This window comes from Macaca nemestrina, chromosome 9 (assembly GCF_043159975.1).
Source record: "Macaca nemestrina isolate mMacNem1 chromosome 9, mMacNem.hap1, whole genome shotgun sequence".
Classification (NCBI taxonomy): Eukaryota; Metazoa; Chordata; class Mammalia; order Primates; family Cercopithecidae; genus Macaca; species Macaca nemestrina.
The window spans coordinates 26,891,797-26,918,057 of record NC_092133.1 but is presented as its reverse complement, the minus strand read 5'-3'; the positions used below and the strand labels follow the sequence as shown (position 1 = coordinate 26,918,057).

Genomic DNA, 26,261 nt, shown 5'->3' with positions numbered 1-26,261 from the left:
CCTGAGATGACAGTTTGGCATTATCAACTGCCATGCCTTCAGGGAGCACAGGAATAATGCTGGGTGTATGAAAATGTGCAGATCACAAAGAGTGATGGCCTCATTGTTTTTAGGATACAGTGTCATGTGCATTGGATGCCACAAGCCAGAAAGCAGCAGCATATGCCCAAAAGCTTGAAAATGAAAGCAATCCGGGATGCTACCAATTCCATCCAGAGTTTCCTAAACTAGGGGTGCGATCATGGGAGACAGACCCTCAAGCTCTTTCACTACTTTTCTTAAAATTAGTGAAAAGTTGTGGAACTTTGCTACTCAAGCATGTTTCACAGACCCGCAGCATGGATATCACCAGGAGCTTGTGAGAAATGCAGACTCTCAGGCCCCTACTGAATCACAATGCAGATCTCAACAAGGTCCCTGGGTGGGTAGCATACATGCTAAGGTTTAAGATGCGAGGCTCTAACATTTTCAGACAACTTGGTAAGTGAGGTGAGATAGCCAACTGGTAGCCCTGACAACTGGTCAGTCAGGTCTGCGGTCACTCAACATACGCTTAGTGAGATCTCTCTATATGTAGATGCCGTGGCATGTGCTGGAGACATAGTGTTTTTGTTTTGAGATGGGATCTCACTGTGTTGCCCAGGCTGGAGTGAAGCTGCTATTCACAGGTGTGTTCATAGTGCCCTACAGTCTTGAACTCCTGGGCTCAAATGATCCTCCTGCCTCAGCCTCCTCAGTAACTGGGACTACAGATGTGTGCTACCATTCTTGGCTCTGGAGATACAATATTGAATATGACATACATGGTCCCTGCTCTCATAAAACTTACAGACTGGTGGGGAGAAACCGTTGTGATCGAATAATTATGTAAATAGAAAGTATAATTTCAAACAGAGAAGAACGTGATAAAAAAAAAAAACTTGGTTGTATAAAAGCAATCAAAATAAAAAACTCATTTAGATTCAGAGTTTACGAAAGGCTTTTCTAAGAAATAGGTGAGTAACCTGAGGTCTGAACCATCCACAGTGATCAATTATGCTTGATTGGTCAGGGTACGGGCAAGAGAGCAGGATATTCCAGATAGAGAAAACAGCAAGTATCAAGGCTTTATGGCAAGACACATACCCCTGTATGTTCCAAGAATTGAAAACACGCCTAAAGGCCTGCAGACAAGGAGCGAGGAAAGGGCAGATTAAAATTAGGCTAAGGGAATGGGCAGGCACAGGTTATGTTGGAGCTATAGGTCAAGATAAGAATTTAGCTCTGTATGATCAAAGCAATGGGAAGTCAGCAAGACCTTTTTTTTTTTTTTTGAGATGGAGTCTTGCTCTGTCGCCAAGCTGGAGTGCAGTGGCGCAATCTCAGCTCACTGCACACTGCAACCTCCGCCCTCCGCGTTTGTGTGAGTCTCCTGCTTCCGCCTCCCAAGTTGCTGGGACAACAGGTGTGTACCACCACAGCCAGCTAATTTTTGTATTTTTAGTAGACATAGGGTCTCATCATGTTGGCCAGGATGGTCTCTATCTCTAGTAAGCAAGACTTTTAAACAATGATGCATTTACTTTTGCATTAATAAAATATTGGTCTCTGTTATGTAGTAAGAACTGGACCTTGGAGTCCAAGATAACATCATCTGCTCCAGGGAAACGGAGAGATCACCACCAGAGTGAGCCCACTGAGGAGGTGGGAAAGCCGCTCTGACCTGTTGAGCTCATTCTGTGTCAGGCACAGTGCTGGGCATGTCACACATGGCAGCTTTGCCTGGGTTACAGAGGAGGATGGTCAGCCTTGACCCCTGACCTGTGCCCCTACTGGCGCTGTCAAAAAATATATTCACTCCCCCCAAAAAGGTAAACAAAACCGTTAGAGATGAGAAATCTCATGGTACATGCATAGTAATAAAAAAAAAATGTGTGGTTTCTGGGGAGCTTGGGTTGTAGGGGTGACCTGCTTTGTTTGGCTGTAAGCTGGTAAAGTGCAGGATCTTCTGCCTTTGTGTTCAGAAGAGCTAAGGACTGGTAGACAGGCACAAATGGCAGTGATTAGGGTGCTTTTGAATTGTGAGGGATATTTTAGAAACTGGGAATGTCTTGGAAATGAGATGATCCCTCTTTGGGCCAGCGCTGGGCAGCCTACACCAGCCTCATTACTCTGTGGTAATTGTGGATAGTCCATTCTCCTCCTCTCCTCTACATCTGAGACCTCTTTCTTTCTCCCTATCTTTTCTTCCCCCACCCTCTTCTATCTACAGTTTCCCCCTTTTCTCATTTTCTTTTACCCCTCTCACCTGGAGTTCTCTATCCTAGGTCTAGCGGTACCCTCTCAAATGCTTAGCCCTTCTGAGGATCCTCCGTGCCAGAGAAGGGGAAGGAAACATTCATCACTGGTGTTAGTAGGTCAGGCACTGTGTGAAGTATTTTATGTGCATGGATTTCTCGAATTCTCACCTGGATGGGCTTTGTGAGATAGACATCACTGTCGTCTACTTATTTACCATAGGAGCTTACGTATATTAAACTTAAGCTTTCTATGCCTTTGTTTCCTCATATGTGAAATGAAGAAAACAACCTACAACATTGTCATGAGGCCAAGAGGTGTAGTCCTGTCCTTCACTGCAGCATAACCACCCGGAGTTGATGAGAACTACTTACGGGTGAGCAATTCACTCAACTGACTCTCCTCCTGCTGCCTCTGATAGGGACACACAGAAAAATTCTCTCTCTCTCTCTTTTTCAAAATTCTTTCCAAGTGTTTTGTGAATCTCCGAACAAGACAGTGAGGGATGGCCTGGATGGTATCTGACAAAATAAGGAGACTGAAGAAACAATTCAACACAAAACAGTAGCAGCAGCAACAACAACAAAACACTTCAGGAATCAAGAGTTTGGAGGTATTCTCTTTACCTGGAAAGATACTTTGATTGGATGAGAGGGCTGTGCTGGTGTCACCACTATCCAAATATACATGTTTCTGGATAACGTATATATTTATAAACATATATGAAAATATATCTTTATGAAAAACTATTAAGACTATTTTGCATTACTGAAGACAGGAGATGTCTTCATGCCCAAATCACATGATTATTGCCACTGTGCCCCTGTACCTACCTACCTATCCTTAGCTCTTCTAAACAAAGGATACCTGCACTTTACTAGCTTAGAGTCAAAAGAAGCAGGTCACCCCTGCAACCCCAGATCCCCAGAAACCACACATCCACTATTACTCTGCATACACCATGAGATTATCACACAGACTCAGTTCATGACAGAGTCATGGAACTAATATTACTAAGAATATTGTGGCAAAGTTGATTTACTTACGACCATCCACAGTTCTGGCCTCAAGATGCACAAGGTCTGGTTCTTTATTTGACCCCATCACAGACCTAAAAAATGGGGAAACATGAAAAGAAACATCCATATTAACGACTTCACATGTGCCTTCGAGGAACTCGGCAGAGCCCCAGACTACTAATATCCACAGGCATCTAAACCCACAATCTTTAGAATATATCTACTCAATTTATTTATACAGCCTGACAGTAAAATTTCCACTTAAAATAAAAATGATAATGAAAACTTCACTTGATGAAAGGCAGCCTGCGTTCTAGCAAGGATGTTGTGTGTTATTAGCTGGGACTTGCATACAGGTCCTACACATGCTGCGTGTGTACTCTAGCAACAACCCCAGTGACAGTGTATTAAACTTTCAAACCTTATGAGGCAGATGCTTCAGCTGGGTGACTTGAACAGTGATTTCCATAGTACACTGATCTAATTAATTTTTTCACTGAAATTTGCCAAACCACCTACTACTGCCCTGTGAACAAACCCTGTGACGCAACCCATGCAGCAGCAGTTACAGCAGTGATGATTCTCTGTATTGTCGAACCCGTGTGAAGAGAAATAGATGCACCTCACTTTCTGAAACGTGCCTGAAACTGTACGTGTAAGCAAAATAAAAGCTTATTTAAAACGCCTTGGAGACACATATTATTTTGTGTAATCTTGCAGTAAGCTATATTAAATAGAAAATAATTATTATTCTGTAACATAAATAATATGGGCAATCACGCTTTATCTCTAGGATTTTTATACAATGAGATTAATTAGACTTGGGAACATCTGCACTTTTTTAAAAAAAATCAGGCTTTGCAGAACTTTAATTCATTCCATTTCCACACAGAAAACAGCAAAATGCCTCCAAACTGGTCCCCAGCCACACAGCCCAGCCACTCAATCAAGGCTAGAAAATGCAAATGTTAAAACTACTTATCCAGGGCTGGGCCAAGCGTGGTGACTCATGCCTATGATCCCAGCACTTTGGGAGGCCGAGGCGGGTGGATCACGAGGTCAGATGATTGAGACCATCCTGGCTAACACGGGGAAATCCCATCTCTACTAAAAATACAAACAATTAGCCAGGTGTAGTGGCGGGCACCTGTAGTCCCAGCTACCCTGGAGGCTGAGGCAGGAGAATGGCATGAACCCGGGAGGTGGAGCTTGCAGTGAGCCGAGATCGCACCACTGCACTCCAGCCTGGGCGACCGAGTGAGACTCCGTCTCCAAAACAAAACAAAACAAAAGCACTTATCCCTCCAGAGCTTAGTGTGGTATCCATGACCCTACACAGACTGGGTCCATCTCACTTTTGCTGCCTTATCTCCTGCCACACTGAAAGATGCTGCCATTGCCTGAAAGTACCACATTCAATTCCTCCCCCCAACCCCGTGAGCCTCTGTAAGCTTCTGCCTTCAGCTTGAGATGCTCTTGTCCAGCTTCACCTAACCCCTGAATCGTAGTTTAAGACACAACTGAAAATTCACTTGCTCTGTTAAATATGCCTCATTTACAACAGGGAAAGCCTTTTCCTCCTGTCAGCAAGTGTTTGTTATAAATCCTATAAGATCTTTATCAGAGTTTGTTATAAAGAATTATTTTTGTGTTTTTCCAATGTGAAGGCATCCCCTTCCCCCAAGAAAGACACACAAACACCCAAATACAAAAGAACACACACAGAGATACTCAGTGAAGCTACTGGAAGGTCTTCTCTTTACACACTTTCTATTCATAGTATAGTTCCTGGTATATAACAGACAGTCAAATGTGAAATGAAAGAAGGAAGGAATGAAGGAAAGACTAAAGAAACGGAAAGAAGTTAGGAGGAAAGGCAGGAAGGACAAGAGGGAGGAGATAAAGAGAAAGAAAGCAAAGGAGCTATAAAGGTCTGTGGGTTTTCTGAAGTAAGTACATTAATCATTGTCCTAGGGGCATTCCCAGAACTCTGCTTATTTAAACTCATTTTCCCAACTCAAAGAATCTGAGGGCTACCTGGCTTAATCACGCTTCATCTGGAGAAAAGAAGTCTCCTTAAGGCCCTGTTACTGCTGTCAATAAGTTTTCTCTGATTGATACATGGCCTGAAATTCAGAGCCTATACTTGGAACATTAAATCCTACTTTCTTCTTCCACTAGGAAGCAGATATTTCCTAAAAAGGGTTTCATAACTTCCCTCATATAGACGTGGGATGTGCATTTGGACATTTTAATCAAGAGAATCTGCTTGAATCCAGGCAGAAAGTGACCCTTTCATCAGCATTTCAGTTAAGTACTGCAGCGACTACTAGGCTTTGGGTGGTGACTCTCCCCACACTGAAGCATTAACTGGATCCACAGGTGACCTCTTCTGACAAGACCAGTCACGAGCATTAAAAAAGAAAATGAGTTGCTTGACAAGCCTAAATCCAGAAAGCTCAGCAGTTAACTGTTTTATTTCAAAATGGGCCATTACATGTTGTTCAACTGTCCACCTTGTTTTAAGTTTCATCCTTGAAATGACTACCACCATTTATTCCCAGGAGAAACCCAGCACCCCAGAAACACAGGGTTAAAACTAGCATGCAAACCTATCTGCTCGGCTTATGGCTAGTGTCAATGGGAGGCAAAATAATTACCCTGGATTCAGTGTAGCTTTCCACGTGCTTATGGCCTCAAATAAATGGTAGCAGTTTTTTTGTTTAATCTTGTATTATCTTTAATGGCAAAGCTGTTGTTTCCAGTGACATCCCCTACTGCCTTATCAACAAACAAAAAAAGATGCAAGGTCGGGTGCGGTGGTTCATGCCTGTAAACCCAGCACCTTGTGAGCCTAAGGCAGGCGGATAATAAGTCAAGTGATTGAGACCACCCTGGCCAACACGGTGAAACCCCGTCTCTACTAAAAATACAGAAATTAGCTGGGTGTGGTGGTGGGTGCTTGTAGTTCCAGCTACTCGGGAGGCTAAGGCAGGAAAATCCCTTGAACCTGGGAGGCAGAGGTTGCAGTGAGCCAAGATCACACTACTGCACTCTAGCCTGGGCAACAAAGTGAGACTCCATCTCAAAAAAAAAAAAAAAAAAAGAAAAAAGAAAAAAGAGCAAAACAAAGTTCTTTGTTCTCCCCAAATCTACTGTGGCTAACAAATCTCCTTATTCTGCCTACATGTTTTCTCATCTAAAGGAAAACAATTACAAACTACAAAACAAAACTTTACATATGAAAGTCAAACCACAGTGTTTCCAATAATTTTTATCTGATGATGTCCTCATTCCTAGACCTGTGGTCCAAGAGTATCTCTAGCAGTCACAGATGATAAAGAATTATTGCTGCTTTTACTTTATGGCCCTAGTGAGTTCTTAATTGCTGAGGCCAATCAATGCTAAATGTCTGTGTAAGTGCTGATTTTAACAGTCCTGTCATTGACCAGATACCTTGGAAAAGCATATCATTGCAGTTGACCCAAATGATATTACTCTAGCCTACATATGCTCCTAAATTTTAGCTGGAGCTATGGAGTTAGGAGGTATTCTGTGTGTTTTGAGACCAACTACGGGTGTCATCATCATCCTCATCATTAAACATCACCATCATCATCATTATAATCATCAAAGAAAAACAGCATCAACATAGAATTTAATACAAAATGAACTCTTCATGTTCTTACTTGCGGAATGAGATCTTGAGAGTGATACTCAAGCATCTCTATCCAAAGACATTGGCAAATCTGACTTCTAGTATTAAGCATAAGAGATTGGGCACCTTTGCTTTATGCCTCTAGGTTATCCAGCACATATCACTGTCATAGTTCATAATGATTTGCTACATGTCTGCATAAATGACTCTCTTACTACACTGGACTCCCAAAGGCAAATGTTCTGTCTTTTATCACTGAACTCTCTATGCTTACCAAAGTACAGAGAAGCAAGTTTTCTCAGTAAATATAATACAACATTTTTGTACCAGTCAGCATTTACTAATGTCCAATATAGGATGTTATTCATTTCTGGGACTCAGAACCTCTCTATAAATATACGATAAAAATTTTGTCTAGGATATTTTAATTATAAAAAAAGGTAATAGGTAGATGTATCTTGTATACCTTTATATTGCCTTTATGTTGAACCAGGAAAATGAACTCCCTTCTTGAACTGAATTTTATGGAAGGGAAAGGGAGTCTTTCTGTGCACATCCTGGTGTCTGCCTGGGATCTCCTCTCATCCTTCTTCTGCCTTCATAACTCTTACTGCTGTGGCTCAGCTGCAGATGACTGAAGTTGAAAATAGGCTTCTCAGCAGGGGTGCCACTTAAGCCAAGTTGGTTATCCTTTCTGAGACTTTCAGAATGATGAACATACTTTTGCACAGAAAAAATTAGGCCATGTTACAATTGGTGAGTCCTTTGTCAATCTCCTTTATTGACAGACAGACTCAAACCTTTCTGCATCTCTGTGCTAGCACCTGCACGCCACAGACAGATTATCACAAAGCATTAACTGAATGGTTTTTGAGAAAAGAGAAGTGCACAAACCAGCCATATCAGCATGTATTCATTTATCTGTATATGTAACTTTCGTTAAGTTAGTTAACATCTGTGCTGTCACTTTTTTAGTCTTTAAAATAAGTTAACATAATTTTTCCTATATTTTTCCTATAATATACATCTTTAAGTACCTAGAAGATTACTGGCACACAGCTAGGGCTCAGGAAAAATAGTTTATTTATTCTCTTTTTCCCCCTTTTTATTTCAAGAAATGGGTGGGGGAATATTAATACCTAAGAAATTAAAATTTATGTTGGTATTAAACAATTCTTGGCCAGGCGCAGTGGCTCACACCTGTAATCCGCGGATCACCTGAGGTCAGGAGTTTGAGACCAGACTGGCCAACATGGTGAAACCCTGTCTCTACTAAAAGTACAAAAATTAGCTGGTTGTGGTGGCGGGCGCCTGTAATCCCAGCTACTCAGGAGGCTGAAGCAGGAGAATCGCTTGAACCCAGGAGGTGGAGGTTGCAGTAAGCCGAGATCGTGCCACTGCACTCCAGCCTGGGCAACAAGAGCAAGAGTCTGTCTGAAAAAAAAAAAAAAAAAAAAAAAAAAAATTCTTGACATATCATGGATGTCTAACAGAAATGATTTATCAAAATTATTTATTGTCATAAGTCAATAGACAGAAAATGAGTCAGTGGTTCAGAGATCAATTATATGAATATATAAAATTTAATTATTCATTCATTTATTTAGTCAGTGAAACATTCCAAACCCCTACTATGGAATAAGAATGAGAGCTCCATAATGACTGCATTTAAGAGCTTTAGAACTACAGAAGAGGCAGTAACCCAATGAAGCAAGGGTTCTAACATTCAAGGTGCTATTTGAAGACACAGGAGGAATGACCTTTCACTTGCATATGGAAACCCAGAGGAAAAGCAAGGTCCAGGAACCCTTTGGAGTAAATGAATCAAATCTTCAAGTATATGCAGCAATAGGATCAATGGACAGAAGGGGTGAACAGCATTCTAATTACAGGAAAATAGCAGGTACTGGGGCCCTAGTTCAAAGAGAGGATGACCCATATAGGCATCTATTGTAAGTCAATAGGCTGGATCCAGTGTTCCCAAAGTAGGTTAGTAAAAGAAAACTGGAAAGATACCAGGGTTCCAATCAAAAAGCACCTTTTGCATAATGCTAAGGTTTTGTATTTGATCCTTTAGTGCCATGAGATGGCACTAAAGAAAGGTAAGCATATACATTTATAAACAGGTGAAAAGAACTTCAGTCCTGGTCTACGTGTGGTCCTCGCTATTGAGGGAGTATGAGGTGAAGTTGCACAGTTCATCTAGCTGAGTTTTGTTGATGACAAGAAGACAAAGCCCATTGAGACCTCCTGCATCTATGCTTCCAGTATCTTAAGTAGGTGTTCACATTTAGGAGCTATTTTGAAACAAAGCCTAAAGATCACTGAAGACAAGAATATGAAGAAAAATAAATCACACCCTGAAATAGTATACCTGTGATGTGAGCAGTGCAACATCAGCCTTCTGAAATACAATCGGCCAAATGCAGCCTGTGTAGACATTTTCTACAGAGAAACTCAGAAATGTCACTAGTTTATCATTTGCCTGGCATTTTGTCCAAGTTTATACCAGCTTAATAGAGTGCCTAATAAATGCTGCAGAGCCACAAAATGTCCTGATGTAGATAACTGCAGAGCAAGTATTACAAAATAAATATCATGATATGATAGCACCTATTTATTCAGATTCAGAATTGCAGTTAATAGTATATGGGAAGGAATGAGGAGGGACCTGCAGAGGAACAGGAGCTGGAAGGATAGAGACCCCTGCCTTCCTCTTCATGTTCCCACAGCCCCTCTTCATAAACAAAGCCCATGAGGGCAAGAGGTCCTGTCTGCTACCAAAGTGCCTGGCAGGTATTGGCAGTGAGATACCTTGGTTTCCTCTCCTACAGTCAAGGTTTCCCCATCACCTGCCACCATAATTAGCCCTCAGACAAACATCTTCAAGATAATCCTGGTTAAGGCCACAGCTTTTGTCTTTGAATACAGCATCTTAGCCTGTGGTCTCATCTGCTGTCCAACAAGCGCAAATGGGCCAGATAATCTACAAAGCAGCCTAAGGTGCCATTTAACCTCCCCCTTAAGCCAAAGAAACATGTCTGCTTTCTGCTTTTATTCCCCTGGCCCCCCCACACTGTCACATTGGTTCCCCAGAACCAAAGGTACCTACTAAAAATAACAAATACATAGATCAATAAATAAACAGACAGATAAAAGTGATGCTTAATCTCCTCAATGCATCATGGCCTACTGAGAATCAGCATTGCCAGCATCCTGAAGCCCTCTATATGCTACATTTTGTCGTCTTTACTGCCCAAAGCAGAAGCCCAAGTGTTTATTTCTATGATGTCTGCAGCAAAGTGTGTGTGTGTGTGTGTGTGTGTGTGTGTGTGTGTGTGCATGTGAGTGTGTGTGTGTAGGTGTAGGGGAGCAAAGTGAGGCATGCAAGTCTGACCTGGAATGAAGAAATACATAAAGCTCAGGAGGGCAGTGAGGAGGTGAACATGTTTATTGAGCAAAGGGCTTGGTAAATAGGACTAAAAGTTTAAACAACAATGACTTTGCTTTTTCCATCAGTGTTTGCATTTTTGTGTTTCCTTCTTATTTCTCCACTTTTATGCTTCCCTCTCTTTGTTGTTTCTTAAAAATATATATATATATATCTATATATATATATATATAGATATATATATATATATATTTTTTTTTTTTTTTAAAGAGGAGGATGGTGCAGCCATGGTGGCTTACACACTTTAGGAGGCCGAGGCAGGTGGATCACTTGAGGTTGGAAGTTCGAGATGAGCCTGGCCAACATGATGAAACTCCATCTCTACTAAAAATACAAAAATTAGCCAGGTATGGTGGCACATGTCTGTAATCCCAGCTACTCAGGAGGCTGAGGCAGGTGGATCGCTTGAACCCTGAACCCGGGAGGTGGAGGTTGCAGTGAGCTGAAATCATGCCACTGGACTCAAGAAAAAAAAAAGGATAAAAGTATGTGGGGGTCCAGAGAGGGACCATGCCCAGATCAGTGCTCCTGATCCCCACACAAAAATCACAGTGCCAATGAGATACAGAGAAATGCATTTCAACTGATCAAAGAGCATGAGATTAAGGTAAAGGAAAAGCTTAAAATATTTTTAATAAGGTTTCTTTTTATCTTTTTAAACTTTAGTGGTATCATACCCTGCGTATTTTTAGCAACTTGTTAAATGTACTCAATAATATATCTTAGAGATGGTTCCATACCAGAACATAAAATTAATGAGATAAATCTCTATTTTATTGCAACCTATTAAATGAAAATATCCAATTTATTCATTGTCTATTGATGGACTCGAAGAAAAAATATACATAAATGGGAAAAATAACTGGAGATACACATTAAAAATTCATAATTGTAGTCACTTTTGGTAGAGTTTGGGGGTTGTGGGTAATAGTCAAAGGGATCCTTATCCTTATCAGTAATTTAAGAATTTTTATAAGGAAGATGTATATATGCAATACTCTAATAATTAATACATCTGTACTATTAATAAAAAGAAAATATTCTCCATCTGGAAAATAAAGTCTAAGTGGGTAGTAAATGTGCACAAATCACAAAGGGAGAGAAAAAAGGATGAGTGGCATTTCCATAGGGAGGAGACCTGGGATTTTCTTAAATCTTGAATACTTACAAGTCTGACACCATCTTAGCAAGAGGGCCAGGAAGGTGAAAGCCTGGAAGAGTTCTGGTCAGAGAAGCAGTGCTAAGGACCTCCTGGAGGGGCATGCTTGTGTTGATGTTAAATTAAGCGGAAGAAAGGAGGCTGGAGACCCTGCGTGGGGCCAGAGGGGCCACAGTAACAGAAGACAGGGAGAAGAGAGAACCTCTCCACTTCCCCTCTCTTTATCCATTTCTGTTAAGGACAAAGAACTTCAGACTACAGGGTAGAGCAAATATAAGTTTAAAGGAATTGATCAGTGCAGTGGCTCACATCTGTAATCCCTGTATTTTGGGAGGCTGAGATGGGAGGATTGCTTGAGTCCAGGAGTCTGAGACCAGCCTGGGCAACAAAATCAGACCCCATCTCTATTAAAAAGGTTTTAAAAGTCCAGGCACAGTGGCTCACGTCTGTAATCCCAGGATCTCACTATACTGCCTCAGCTGGTCTTGAACTCCTGGACTCAAGCAGTGCTCCCACTTTGGCCTCCCAAAGTACTGAGATTACAGGTGTGAGCTGCTGTGGCCAGTCAGGGACTGTTTTAAAAGGCAAGGTTAGTGGACTAGGTATTTGAACTATACACTCACTATGGATGACCAAAAAGGTTGGGTAAATATTTAAAGTAATAAGAGATCTACCAAGGAAATAAAAGAATTATGAGGCCAAAAACTGAGAGAAGATGGAAATTCAGAGAAGGAAGTCCAGAGTTTGGCCCACTTTTCCCCTGGGGAAAACTGCCATTATCTTGGCTACGCATGGTGGCTCACGCCTGTAATCCCAGCACTTTGGGAGTCCAGGGCAGGCAGATCACTTGAGGTCAGTCTGGCCAACATGGTGAAACCTCGTCTCACTAAAAATACAAAAGCTATCCTGGCATGGTGGCACATACCTGCAATCCCAGCTACTCGGGAGGCTGAGGAAGGAGAATCGCTTGAACCCGGGAGGCAGAGGCTGCAGCGAGCCAAGACTGCACTACTGCACTCCAGTCTGGGAGACAGAGAGACACTCTGTCTCAAAAAAAAAAAAAAAAAAAAAAAAGGAATTGAAAATTTAAACAAGGCCGGGAGTGGTGGCTCAAGCCTGTAATCCCAGCACTTTGGGAGGCCGAGGCGGGTGGATCATGAGGTCAGAAGACCGAGACCATCCTGGCTAAGACGGTGAAACCCCGTCTCTACTAAAAATACAAAAACAAAATTAGCCGGGAATAGTGTCGGGCGCCTGTAGTCCCAGCTACTCGGGAGGCTGAGGCAGGAGAATGGCGTCAACCCGGGAGGCGGAGCTTGCAGTGAGCCGTGAACGCGCCATTGAGCTCCAATTGGGCAACAGAGCCCGACTCCGCCTCAAAAATAAATAAATAAAAAGAAAATTTAAACCTGAGCATTTTGCTGCTGGAGATAACCTGACCCCATGGAAATAATATTCCGTAAGAGAATTCCAGAACAGCTATCTCCACACGTTTTGTTTGAACACCTCAAGCAAGGGGGGGAAAGTAGGCACACCCACTACATGATGGTTTCTTAGATGTAAGTTGTGGAAATGCAGTACAGTACTTACATACTAACTTTAGAAAATATACACAAAATAGAAACTAAAATAGTAGCAAAGAATAATCAGAAAGTATCTTTTTCCCACACCTCAGTAAATCACCAATTACCCCGCTAGGGTACGGGTGCAGGTAAGTCACCATGGAGACTATTGCTCTAAACTGAGGATTCCTGGGATATCCTTAATATTTAACACCAGGCATGGCAGATGGTTGATTCTGAATTAATTTTTTAATGAATAAATGAATAAATTTTTGAATATGTTTACTGAGTAACTACAAATGCTAGATGTAGTTCTAGGCATTAGGGGTTTAGCACTGAATAAAACAGAACAATCCCTGTACCTCATGAAGCTTACAATTCAATAGGAAAGACAGGGAAATTAAAAATAAACATGTCAGGTGATGCTCACAATACTTCTCGAAAGCTGTGTTAGGAAAAATATATAAAATACAAAGCATTTCGCTATATCAGAAAAAAACAAAAAAAAAAACAAAAACAAACATTGTTCCATGGTGTCAATCAATGGCTGGTTTCCATCTATTAAGTGTGAGATTGATGTCACATAGGGCTGCAAGGCTGTGCTCTTGTCGGTGTCCTGCTCATCAATTGTCAACAACTTGGATGAAAATACATGTTGTATGCCTAGAAAATTCACACATGACACAAATTCAGGAAAAATAATGACAAGATAAGAGAAAGACAGTATTATCTCTGAAAGTAATTTACTTGCCTAAGGGCATATGGCTAATAAAAGATACAATCAGACTGGAACCTAGGCATTCTAATTTCTCTAAGGCTCCATATGCCGCCTGTAAAAAGGGTAGAGATAATAGTACTGAATAATACGATTGTCGTGAAGGTAAAAGACAAAATATGTGTAGCTACTACTGCTGTCAACAGTATGAATTAAGGAATCCTTTAGAGACAGAAAGTCTGTTAGAGAGTAACTAGTTCAAACACCTCCTGTAAGAAAGCCCAGGCTTCCAGAGAGCAAATACCATGTCCAAAGTCATACCACTCAGAGTGTATCAAGGTTGGAATTACTAACCCAGGTCCTTAACTCATCTCAATAATTCTTTTCATGGAAAAAAAAATTACCCTTTAGTGTCTGAGGCAAGACGGTGTTAACTAGGAAGGTAATGTGCCTCTCTTACACACTAAAAAGATAAGGAGAAGCTGGACATGGTGACTCACATCTGTAATTCTAGCACTTTGAGAGGCTAAGGCAGGTGGACTGCTTGAAGCCAGGAGTTCAAGACCAGCCTGGTCAACATGGCGAAACCTTGTCTCTATTAAAAATACAAAAATTAGCTGGGCATGGTGGCATGCACCTGTAATCCCAGCTACTTGAGAGGGTGAGGCAGGAGAATCACCTGAACCCAGGAAGCAGAGAGGTTGCAGTAAACCAAGATCGTGTCACAGCAATCCTGCCTGGGCGACAGAGTGAGACTCTTTGTCTCAAAAAAAAAAATATTATTTGTATACATATGTGTATGTCTGTCTCTCTCTCTCTCTCTCTCTCTCTCTCTCTCTCTCTCTCTCTCTCTCTATATATATATATATATATATATGGAGAAATAATGGAAAATACTGACATTTCAACATCCTGCAAGCGTTATATGTATTGGAAGTCATGAGCCTGGACATATTTGAGGGGTCCCATGTCCCAGAGATGGGAAACAGACTAGATATTAATTTCTTCAGCTTAGACGTTAAATAGCAGTGTTTCTAAGTTTGAAGGTGGCTTTTTTGCAGTCACTTGCAAAATGACTAATAAATTCTTTCCCTTCTCAGAAAACACAGTGTCATTTTTTACATGGACAGTCAGTGCCTGGCCTGTAGGTAAGGCTGGTTTAGCTATCCTTATAGTTGCTTTTCCATACTTCATCAGATTATTATGACACAAAGCCTTCTCTTGCTTTATTGTTGGGTATTGGTACTTCTGCAAAAATACACTAAGAGGCTATTGCTCTCAAATTCTTCAACTGAGAAGGAAAAGAGATCCAGTCAGTAAAGCTTGGAAGGGAGTAAGAATAGAATTGGGTTAGATATAGGAGGAAATTAGATTGATCTTCATCACAGAGGCAATTTCTGGGGTGTGAAATGGCAGCTGCTCTCCTTAGTAGAGGTTGAGCATCCCTTATCTGAAGTACTTGGGACCAGAAGGTTTCAGATTTTGGGTTTTATTTTTCAGATTTTAGAATGTCTGCATATACATACTGAGATATCTTAGGGATGGAACCCAAGTCTAAACACAAAATCCATTTATGTTTTATAACACCTTGTACGTATAACCAGAAGATAATTTTATACCTTTTTTTTTTGAGATGGAGTCTAGCTCTGTCTCCCAGGCTGGAGTGCAGTGGCACAATCTCGGCTCACTGCAGCCTCTGTCTTCTGGGTTCAAGTGATTCTCATGCCTCAGCCTCCCAAGTGGCTGTGACTATAGGCGCATGTCACCACACTCGGCTAATTTTTGTATTTTTAGTGGAAATGAGGTTTCACCATGTTGGCCGGGTTGGTCTCAAACTCCTGACCTCAAGTGATCCGCCCGCCTCAGCCTCCCAAAGTGCTGGGATTACAGGTGTGAGTCACCATGCCTGGCCAATTTTATACAATATGTTTAGTAGTTTTGTGCATAAAACCAAGTTGTGACTGCATTTCGACCAGAACCTATGGCACGAAGTATGGTATGAAATTTCCCACTTCTGACATTATGTTGTCACTCAAAAAGTGTCAGATTTTGGAGCATTTAGGGTTGGGATTTTCAAATTAGGGATATACTACCTGTACTTTGTTTGTTGATGAATAATTCCTGGAGTTCTGAGTACAAGGTGTGAAGGGATTTGGGCCTGGGCAAACACAGGGAAGCTATTTTGTGAAAATACTTTGAAGGCTGTGCCAGTTTGCTTTTGAACTCATATTAATTGCTTGGCCAAGGAAACCAGTGTGATGACAAAAAATGAAAAACATACCTTTTCATTTATCTCATTTTTGGGTCTGTTTTAAAATCAGTAGTCCACTATGAATTCCTAAAGCTGGTTTTGAAAATACCTCAATGAGACAAAGAAAAGAGAGAAGGGGAGGAGGGAAAGGGAAGGAGAGGGAGTAAAAGAGAACATGGAAAACAGAGGATAGGAGAAGGAGAAGAGCAAATGAAGGCATTGGAGATGGAATGAGGATAGGAAGGGAGGAAAGAGAAGCCAGAGAGAGGAGACTTTCTTTGCTGTGACTATTCCACAGGGGTCACCATGCCCTCCTGCTGCCTGGCTGCTACCAATCCCACCACAGCACCATCCATCTGGAAACCATCCATCTGGAAATATGATTGACTGCTTTATTATTATCATTATTTGTTTATTTTATTTTACTTTACTTTACTTTACTATTTTATTTTATTTTATTTTATTTTATTTTATCGAGAAGAAGTCTCATTCTGTCATCTAGACTGGAGTGCAGAGTGCAATGGTGCGATCTCAGCTCACTGCAACCTCTGCCTCCCAGGTCAAGCGATTCTCCTGCCTCAGTCTCCTGAGTAGCTGGAACTACAGGCGTGCACCACCATGCCCGGCTAATTTTTGTATTTTTAGTGGAGATGGTGTTTCACCATGTTGGTCAGACTGATCTTGAACTCCTGACCTCAAGTGATCCACCCATCTTGGCCTCCTAAAGTGCTGGGATGATAGGTGTAAGCCACCGCACCTGGCCTGTGTAATTTATTTAAATAGCATGCTTTAAAAATAACACCGCTTTGAAAAATCTGACTGCAAAAGGAATATATATTCATTGAAAATATAATATTAAGTATACAGAAGTATAAAAAGGAAAGTAAAACATTCTTACAATCCCTCCATCTAGAATTAACCACCTTTAATATTTTGCTGTTGATCCTTCAGTACTTTTTCAGTGTTTGTGTAGGCACTCCTTTTTCTTTTTAAGACTTTTGCATCATATCATGAACAGAGCATAACACATAATGTAATATTAGAATGCATTGTTTTGCCAGCTGTACAATATTATATAGTTGACTTAGTTTTCTGATCACAGAGTATTGGTAATATCTATCGTGTTTCATTTATTTATTTATTTATTTGAGATGGAGTCTCACTCTGTCGCCCAGGTTGGAGTGCAGTGGCACGATCTCTGCTTACTGCAAGCTCCGCCTCCCAGATTCATGCCATTCTCCTGCCTCAGCCTCCCGAGTAGCTGGGACTACAGGCACCTGCCACCATGCCCGGTTAATTTTTTGTATTTTTAGTAGAGACGGGGTTTCACCATGTTAGCCAGGATGGTCTCAGTCTCCAGACCTCGTGATCTGCCTGCCACTGCCTCCCAAAGTGCTGGTATTACAGGCTTGAGCCACCGTGCCCGGCCATTGTTTTACTTTTAGACATGATGCTGCACTGATGATCTTTGTAGGTAAATATCTGTATGTGTCTCTAATCTCTCTCGTTTTTCAACAGGAAGAACTGTTATAGGAGGAAATATTGCAATCTTCCCTTATCCATAAGGTTTAAGTCCATAAGGTATAAGAGTGCTTAAAATGTTTAGAATATTTACCTTATTACTATACTGTATTTTTCATGTATTTTTTAATCTGTCAATTTAGAACCTTCATTCTTTGTTTTGGGAATTAAAATGACTTAAACACGAGGTTAGTACCCTTCTTACAGGTCTGTTTTGTTTCTCGGGAGCAGCCAGGCTTGCTTTTTTCCTTGGCTAAGACAGAGGAGAGACAGGAAAAGGTAAAATAGAGTGTGACTGTGAGTGTGTGCGTGCGTGTGTGTGTGTGTATGTGTATAACATCTTCCTTTTGGAAAAGATGTGTGAGTTGGCCAACTGAACAGACAGGAGAGCTCAGAACTATTGGGAGAGAACCCCACCTCCATGGTCAACCAAGAAAATCAGTCACAGAGAAAGTGCATTTTCTTCTGACACCTCCGTTTCAGGTCAGACTCTAAAACGCTCCTTAAAAAAAGACAAACATTGGGAGTTATACCTGATGTAAATGACGAGTTGATGGGTGCTGACGAGTTGATGGGTACAGCACAGCAACATGGCACAAGTATACATATGTAACAAACCTGCACGTTATGCACATGTACCCTAGAACTTAAAGTATAATAATAAAAAATAATTAAAAAAAAAAAAGACAAACAAAAACTTTATTAACCCAAAAGTCTTGCCCTTAATTAGTAGGTCAACAGGGATCCTCTGGACAACGGCTCAGAGCCAGGGCAGAGGGACACCTAAAGTGAGAAAGGGACATTAGTAACAACAAAGGCCAGGTACGGTAGCTCACGCTGTAATCCCAGCACTTTGGGAGGCCGAGGCAGGCAGATCACGAAGTCAGGAGATCAAGACCATCCTGGCTAACACGGTGAAACCCCATCTTTACTAAAAATACAAAAATTAGCCAGGCATGGTGGCGGCCACCTGTAGTCCCAGCTACTTGGGAGGCTGAGGCAGGAGAATGGCGTGAACCCGGGAGGTGGAGCTTGCAGCGAGCTGAGATCGCGCCACTGTACTCCAGCCTGGGAGACAGGGCGAGACTCCATCTCAAAAAAGAAAAAGAGAGAGAAAAAAAAGAAAGAAACAACAAAACACAATCCAGAATTGAGCTTATTCACCATTTTTGTTGGTCTCTTCATTGACTGAGCAACTGAACAAAGGTATAATAAATAAAAGGTCAAGGAGGAACAATTATTCCTTCCAGAACAATTCCAGTTAGTAGAAAGAAATGATAAAAATAAAGACAAACTTCATTAGCACACTATAGTAATAATTGCTGTAGGCAAGATTGGCGAATACTAAAGTTAGTGGCCAAACGCATGTTCACAAAGTATCTCTCCAAAATCTTAATCAATTTTCTGGTTATATTAACATACGTTCACACACTTTTTGATACGTATCCTGCCAGGAGTTAGAGCTTAATTCTCCTTCCCTTGAGTGTGGGCTGAACTTAGTTACTTGCTTCCAACAGAGTATGGGACAAGAAAAAGAGTAACTTTCCAATGGAGAAATCTGGGAGTTTCCAACAAATAAGAATATGGGACAACAGCACACCAACATGGCACAAGTATACATATGTAACAAACCTGCACGTTATGCACATGTACCCTACAACTTAAAGTATAATAATAATAAATTAATTTAAAAAAAAAGAAAAAGAAAAAGAAAAAGAGTAACTTTGCAATGGAGAAACCTGGGAGATGCCACCTTCACCACGTGATCAAAGTTAATATCATCAGTAATAAGACATATTGTTATCTTGTACTCCTTGATATGAGGTGATGACAAGGGTACATCATTTCTGTGATATTCTTCCCAACAATCTATAACCCTGTAATCATGAGAAAATATCAGACTAACCCAATTTCAGAGGCATTCTACAAAATACCTGACTAGTACTTTTCAAAACTGGCCAGGTCATCAGAGACAAGGAAAGACGGAGGAACTCCCATGGATTTGAAGAGACTAAAAAGACATGAAAAATAAATGCAATTTGGGATTCTGGATTGTATCCTGGGTCAGGAAAAAAGAAAAGCTGGGGGTGGGGGGTGGTATTAGTAGAAAACCTGGAGAAATCCAGACAGTCTCTATTTTAGTTCATTGTTTTCTACCAATGTTAATTTTTTAATGGTGAACACTGCACCATGGTAATGTAAGATGTTAACATTAGGTAAAGCTGGGTGAATAGCATATGGGAACTCTCTGTATTATCTTTGTAATTGTTTTGTAATTCTAAAATTATTTTTAAATAAAAGAGGAAAAAAATCCTATGCCCAAATCTTATTAAGGGCATGAATTAGAGCAAAGCCACAATTTCCTTCAGAGAGGAGAGTAATCTGTTTAGTAAGTCAGCCTCATCACATGGAATGGACTGGGTATGCTGTCATTAAAGCAGGTAAACAACTGTATCACTTCAGCTGTCCTATATTTATGATTCAGGCATTTCAACAATCACAAAAAAATAAAGCTACTTCATTTTTCAAAAAAAGGTTAAGGTTGTTATAGTGGCTCTTATTTCTGGGATGTTCTTATTTTTCATTTATTCATAAGTAGAAAACAATGCTGACACCCATAGTTCTTATTTATTCTAGGGCTTCCCTGGTTACCACAGAAAGAACCTGATAGCAGATGACAACCTAAAGATGTTGGGTCCAGGAGCTGCTGAAATGTGAGGTCAAATGTGAGGCTTATGCCTGATGTGGTTGTCTGCTATGTCTCTTTTGGATTCCTCTCTCTCAGGCATCTTGCTTTCCTTGGCTACTGAATTACTCAGGAAGGCCAACTGATCATAGAAGGCAATGGAAGAGCTGGTTTGTTCTCTCGGATGGTGAAGCAGAAGCTATCCCAGGCGCATAAATATTCTAACAAGTTTCATCTGTCACAATAGAGTCATAAAGTTGCTCTGCTGAGCACATGATAATGGCTTTGTAATTCAATTATTGGTAGTTATTTGTCTTCTAGGATTTATCTGCCTTAAACTTCAGCACTCATGTAAAACCCTTTACCATAAATCTCATAAATGCATGTTCTATCCCCCACCCCAGGGCACATCTTGCTATGCCTGTGAAAACCTTGACAGCTTTCTCTAAATTATGTAATTGTTCTCTTTAGAGGTGTTGATGTTTTAAGTGCCAAAGTCAACGATAAAAAATAGTGGGACAGATCCATTTCCTCTAGTGTAGAGGAAGAGATTCTTTAGAGGAAGAGAATCCTGACAGACCAAGTTCCATTCTCAAACTAAAACGATATTTTCATCCATTTCTCTAGCATTTTTTAGAAGAGATTCCTGCAAGTCATAGGAGGTCAGATGAGATGTCTTCTAAGTTCTATTTGATCCTGAGATTCCGATGCCTAAATACATCAGGGCTTGTCACCTACATAGGTTCACTAGTCTTACAGTTGGTTTTAGAATTTTCCTTTGTCTACTCTGCCTTTCTTTTCTGCTCAGTCAAGTAAGTCAACCTTCAGTTTTTGGGTCTTCTCTACTCTTCTGTCTTGAATTTAGCATTCCATATCTCAGTAGTTATCTACTATGACAACTCTATTTAACCTTCAATTTGAAAATGTACTTAAAGATACAAAATGACACCTAGATAGGAAGAATAAGTGCTCTTGTTCTGTAGCACAACAGGATGACTACAGTTAACAATATATATTTTCAAACAGCAAGAGAGGATATAGAGTGATCCCAGCCTAAAGAAATAAATGTTTAAGAAGATGGATATGCTAATCACTCTGATCTGATAACTATACATTATATGTATCCCATAAATATGTACTATTCTGTGTCAATTGAAATATTAAAATAAATAAAATGAATAAATAATGCTACCTCATCCCCATTATCTGTCCTACATTTTTCACTCACTCAGAAAATATTTATTGAGCACCTCTTCCATCCATTCCAAAATGCTATTTTTTCTCATTTTAACATCTTGTACATCAGCAGGTATCTTATGATTGCTAAAATGTTTTACAGGCATACTTGCATACTTTCATTACACTTCATGTTATTGCTCTTCACAGATATTGAGGTTTTTTTTTTTGGTTGGTTTGTTTGTTTTTACAAATTGAAGGTTTGTGGCAACCCTTCATGCAGCAATTCTATCAGTGCCATTTTTCCAAAAGTACGTGCTCATTTCATATCTCCATGCCACATTTTGGTAATTTTTGCAATATTGCATACTTTTTCACTATTATAACACCTGCTACGGTGATGTGTGATCAGCGATCTTTGATGTGACTATTGTGATTGTTTTGGAGTGCTACAAACAACAACCATGTAAGACTGTGAACTTAATTGATAAATGGCATGTGTGTTCTAATGACTCCACAGATCACAGATGCCCCCATCTCTCTCCCTCTCCTCAGGCCTCCCTATTCCCTGAGATGCAAGAATATTGCACCATTCACTTCTTTGTGGAATGGAACTCACAATATATCTTAGATATACTTATAGTGTAATCGGCAGCATTTTTTTTTTTTGCTGATACATAAAATAATTCATCTTCATTTGATGAATATTTAGACTTTATGATACACAGTACTTGCCACCACTGTTCTAGGGACTTTGCTGTCTCCGCTCTGTGGTCAATTTCTTCTTACATATGTGTGTGTGTGTGAGTGTGTGTGTGTGTAAGAATCCTTTCCTTTTGTCTTCTTCTCCCACATTTACCTATGTTTTCTGCAAAACATATGTCAATATTGATTATATTGATTAATCCTACATCTCAGTATTTTGCTTTCAGGATATAGAAAGGGGAAGCATGATTCAACGAGAGGAGGAATATTACCCAAATATACGTAATGTGGCATACCCAACTGTTCTCATTTTGAGGGAAGTTATTTATCACATTTAAGTTATGAAGGAGCAGAAATGCCATCATGCTAGGTAGAAGCATAATTTTGCTTTTGTTTTTATATGGGAGTTATACATGGTTTCAAAATACCTGCACAGGTGACAAGTTTTCAAAGGGTAGACTGTGATTTACTTCTGCCTGAACTATATTTCTCAGAGTCTCTGTGTGATTTCATATTAGAATTCGCCAAAAGGAAATATGATATTTGGAAGGCAGGAAAGGAGCAGCATTCAATTCCTTCCAAGACACATTTTAGTTAGAGGTAGTGAGAGGCAGATGCAGATGTCCCGACAGGTTCTAGTTTGTCCTTGTTCTTCTCTTCCCAATTCCATGCCCAGTTTTACTTGAGACTGCCCGCCTGTGACCTCAGGTCCCAAACCTGCTTGGCTGCAAAGTCACTGAGCAGTAGCGATGCAGGGGAAATATCCTTCCGTATGGCATTCTCTTTGTAGTCCTACCTAAGCAGCTGCAAGCCCCTTTGTAGAAGGGACTGTGTTTCCTACATCTTTGCGGACAGAATTTGGCTTGTAAAATCACTCCATTGATATTAATTAAATGAGTTGGATAATATAAAATTGAGAAGCTACAGGGCCGGGCGCGGTGGCTCATGTCTGTAATCTCAGCACTTTGGGAGGCTGAGGAGGGTGGATCATGAGATCAGGAGATCGAGACCATCCTGGCTAACACGGTGAAACCCCATCTCTACTAAAAATACAAAAAAATTAGCCGGGCGTGGTGGCAGGTGCCTGTAGGCCTAGCTACTCAGGAGGCTGAGGCAGGAGAATGGCGTGAACCCGGGAGGTGGAGCTTGCAGTGAGCAGAGATCATGCCACTGCACTCCAGCCTGGGTAACAGAGCAAGACTCCATCTCAAAAAAAAAAAAAAAAAAAAAAAAAAAAAAAAAAAAAAAAAATTTGAGAAGCTACAAATAAAACCTTCGGCTGATTTTCTATCCATGGTTCCTGATTCTGGGCAACAAAGAAGTAAAATACATGCACACATTAAAAATTCCCATTGAAAATATAAATTATTCAATCGAATCAAAATGCGATTGCCACATTTCAGAAACACATTAATACCCAACTCTTCCCTATTCCTCTTTTTAGTAGCAGTTAGCATTTACTCATCATATATGTAACCAACCTGAATGATCTCATTTTAATCCTTACAATGAGTATACGAGGAAGACACTCTTATGAGGACCATTTTACTGATGAATACTGTAATGGTTAAAGAAGTTAATTAAAGAGCTCAATGTCAGGCCCCTTGAAAACAGGATTCTGCCAAAGGTACTCTGACTCCAGAACTCTCATTTTTACACATTAAACACCATCTCCTATGGACTAAAGGCAACATTCAAAGTTGATGATTGAATGAACAAGGATAACCATACAAAGATAGGATGCAAACCTAGAGGCCCTTAATTTGAAAGCTAAGTGAGGTGTGATCACTAGGGCCAAGTCAATTCCTTCTAATAAAATTCTAAATTAAGAAGACACAATTATGAGGATATTTTTTCCCTCTTACCCTCATTCATGGCAATCACTCGCATTCTGCCATCATAATAATTCTTAGTGAAGTCTCGAGAAGTGACTGAATCTCTATTGTTCAAAGATAGAGAAGCTGCAGTCTGTGGGGACAGGCATCATCAAGATAAGGATGACAGGAATCAATGATGGCCATTAGTGAATGAAGGTCACATGAAAAGTGATGGGCTCACACTGCAGCAGGGGAAATTTATCTTAATTTGAAGGGAAAACTTGCTAATCACAGGAAAAGATTGAGAAGTGGAGGAGGGGCCTGGTGCAGTGGCTCACGCCTGTAATCCCAGCACTTTGGGAGGCCAAGGTGGGCAGATCACAAGGTCAGGAGATCAAGACCATCCTGGCTAACATGGTGAAACCCTGTCTCTACTAAAAATACAAAAAATTACCGGGCATGGTGGTGGGCGCCTGTGGTCCCAGCTACTCGGGAGGCTGAGGCAGGAGAATGGTGTGAACCTGGGTGGTGGAGCTTTCAGTGAGCTGAGATTGCGCCACTGCACTTCAGCCTGGTGACAGAACGGAGTAACAGTAACAAGAAAAAAAAAAGTGTTGAGGAGGTGCAAAAGGGTTAGCAAACAGCATTCATGTGGAGATCATCAACAATAAAAAAAAAAGAAGAAGAAATACCACGCCTCTCAAGGTAATAAAAATTTTCTTAGCTAGCACTAATAGTGCAGGCACTAGAAATGCCTCAGTACAGACCTTGGGAAGGGATCTCAGGGAAGGTTCTCTGCCACTTCTCCCTGCTCCTTATCCAAACCATACAAGATTCTACTGAGAGGGCAGGGGCTCAGAATCAGGAGAGACTGCCTGGGAGAATAAGGGAAAGTGTAAAAGAAGAGTGAATAAAGTCCATTCTCAAAGAAAAGGGCTTTCTGAGTTCTTCCCCTGAACTCCACATTCTGAAATGTATCAAGACCTGTCAACATCAGCAGTAAAGGACAGGCTCACACTGTGAGAGCAGTCTAGGATGAGTCTTTCTGGTTTTGCTTGAATTTCTCTGGTTACAGGGATCTGATTACTCCATAGGACAGCCTAAGGAGTTAATAAATAACCTAGTGCATAGAAAAGTGTGACTTTTATGGATCTAAAATTTTCCTTCCTTCAATATATACTTCAGTGATTTAGAATTCTGGCATTTTCATGCTAGAGGGAAATACAGAGGTTACCTATTATGGCTCTCTAATTTAACTAATGAGGTCTACTCAAGATATTTCAGTCTGTGTGTTGATGGATTTATATGTGTGCACGTACAAGCATGTGTAAATCTGATGAGTTTTAGTACCCTGTATGTGTGTATGCACAAGTTTCTGCTGCTCTATTTACTGTAGTACACAAGATAGAAATATGCTAATGGCAGAGTCTTGAACCTTAAAAAACTTATCTTCTAGAAGGAAATGAAAAGAAGACAATAAAGAAATATATATGGAGAACACACTAAGTGCTAAGTTACTTAATGGTAATAATGATAATATGTCATTTTTAATTCTAAAATCAAGACTTCGTAGCAGGAAATTGAAGCTTGGGCAGGTGAAATTGTTTCTTGGAATCACCTAGTTAGTTAATAGTAAAGCTGGATATTTACACCTGAATATGTTCATCCTAAATCCGTGCTTTTCCTACCAATCACATATATAGACCTGCAATCTAGTACATGGTATGATATATTACATTTTATCTGTGACATCATCACATTTAAATTCAGAGAAGAAAGAGATTTATTTTGCCCCCCAAAGCAGGAAGAACCAAAGGCGGCTCCATGGCAGAGGTGGGCTTTGGTATAAGGCCATAAAGATCCACTGTGATCCTAATAATAACAAAAATCCTCAGACAGCACCTTTGTATTCAAAGACTAAAACTGTCCTGGCTCATAATAGGTGCTAAAAATTAATCATTGCTAAAATAAATAAGGACAGATCTAAGAAGTATTGACAGATCCATAGACTTACTAGTGCTTACTATTACTTACCTGGCCTCCTAGAATTTAGCATACAGAACTGGAGTGGGTAGTAGGTCAGATAAAGGACATTTGAGCCCACATTGGCAAGAACCTAGTTAGATTCTTCCTCTTCAATTTATGTTGCAAACAATGAGGAATGAGACAAATATTTGATTGGGTAGACAAGAGAGTCCTTAGGCAGTGATATAGGAAGATGAATGGAGAGGCTTTTTCATTATTTCTCGGTAGGGTATTGGTGG

The 26,261-nt window shown here is 40.4% G+C and overlaps 1 protein-coding gene across 4 annotated transcripts in view; it reads right to left on the bottom strand.

The window, feature by feature from the left end:
• LOC105478290 (sortilin related VPS10 domain containing receptor 1) overlaps positions 1–26,261 on the bottom strand; it is a 596,134-nt gene that overhangs the window by 158,747 nt on the left and 411,126 nt on the right. For all 4 annotated transcript variants that reach the window (XM_071069161.1, XM_071069160.1, XM_071069162.1 and 1 more), the window contains exon 6: positions 3,324–3,388. In XM_071069161.1, the coding sequence (XP_070925262.1) occupies positions 3,324–3,388 (65 nt within the window). The remainder of the gene's footprint in view (positions 1–3,323; positions 3,389–26,261) is intronic.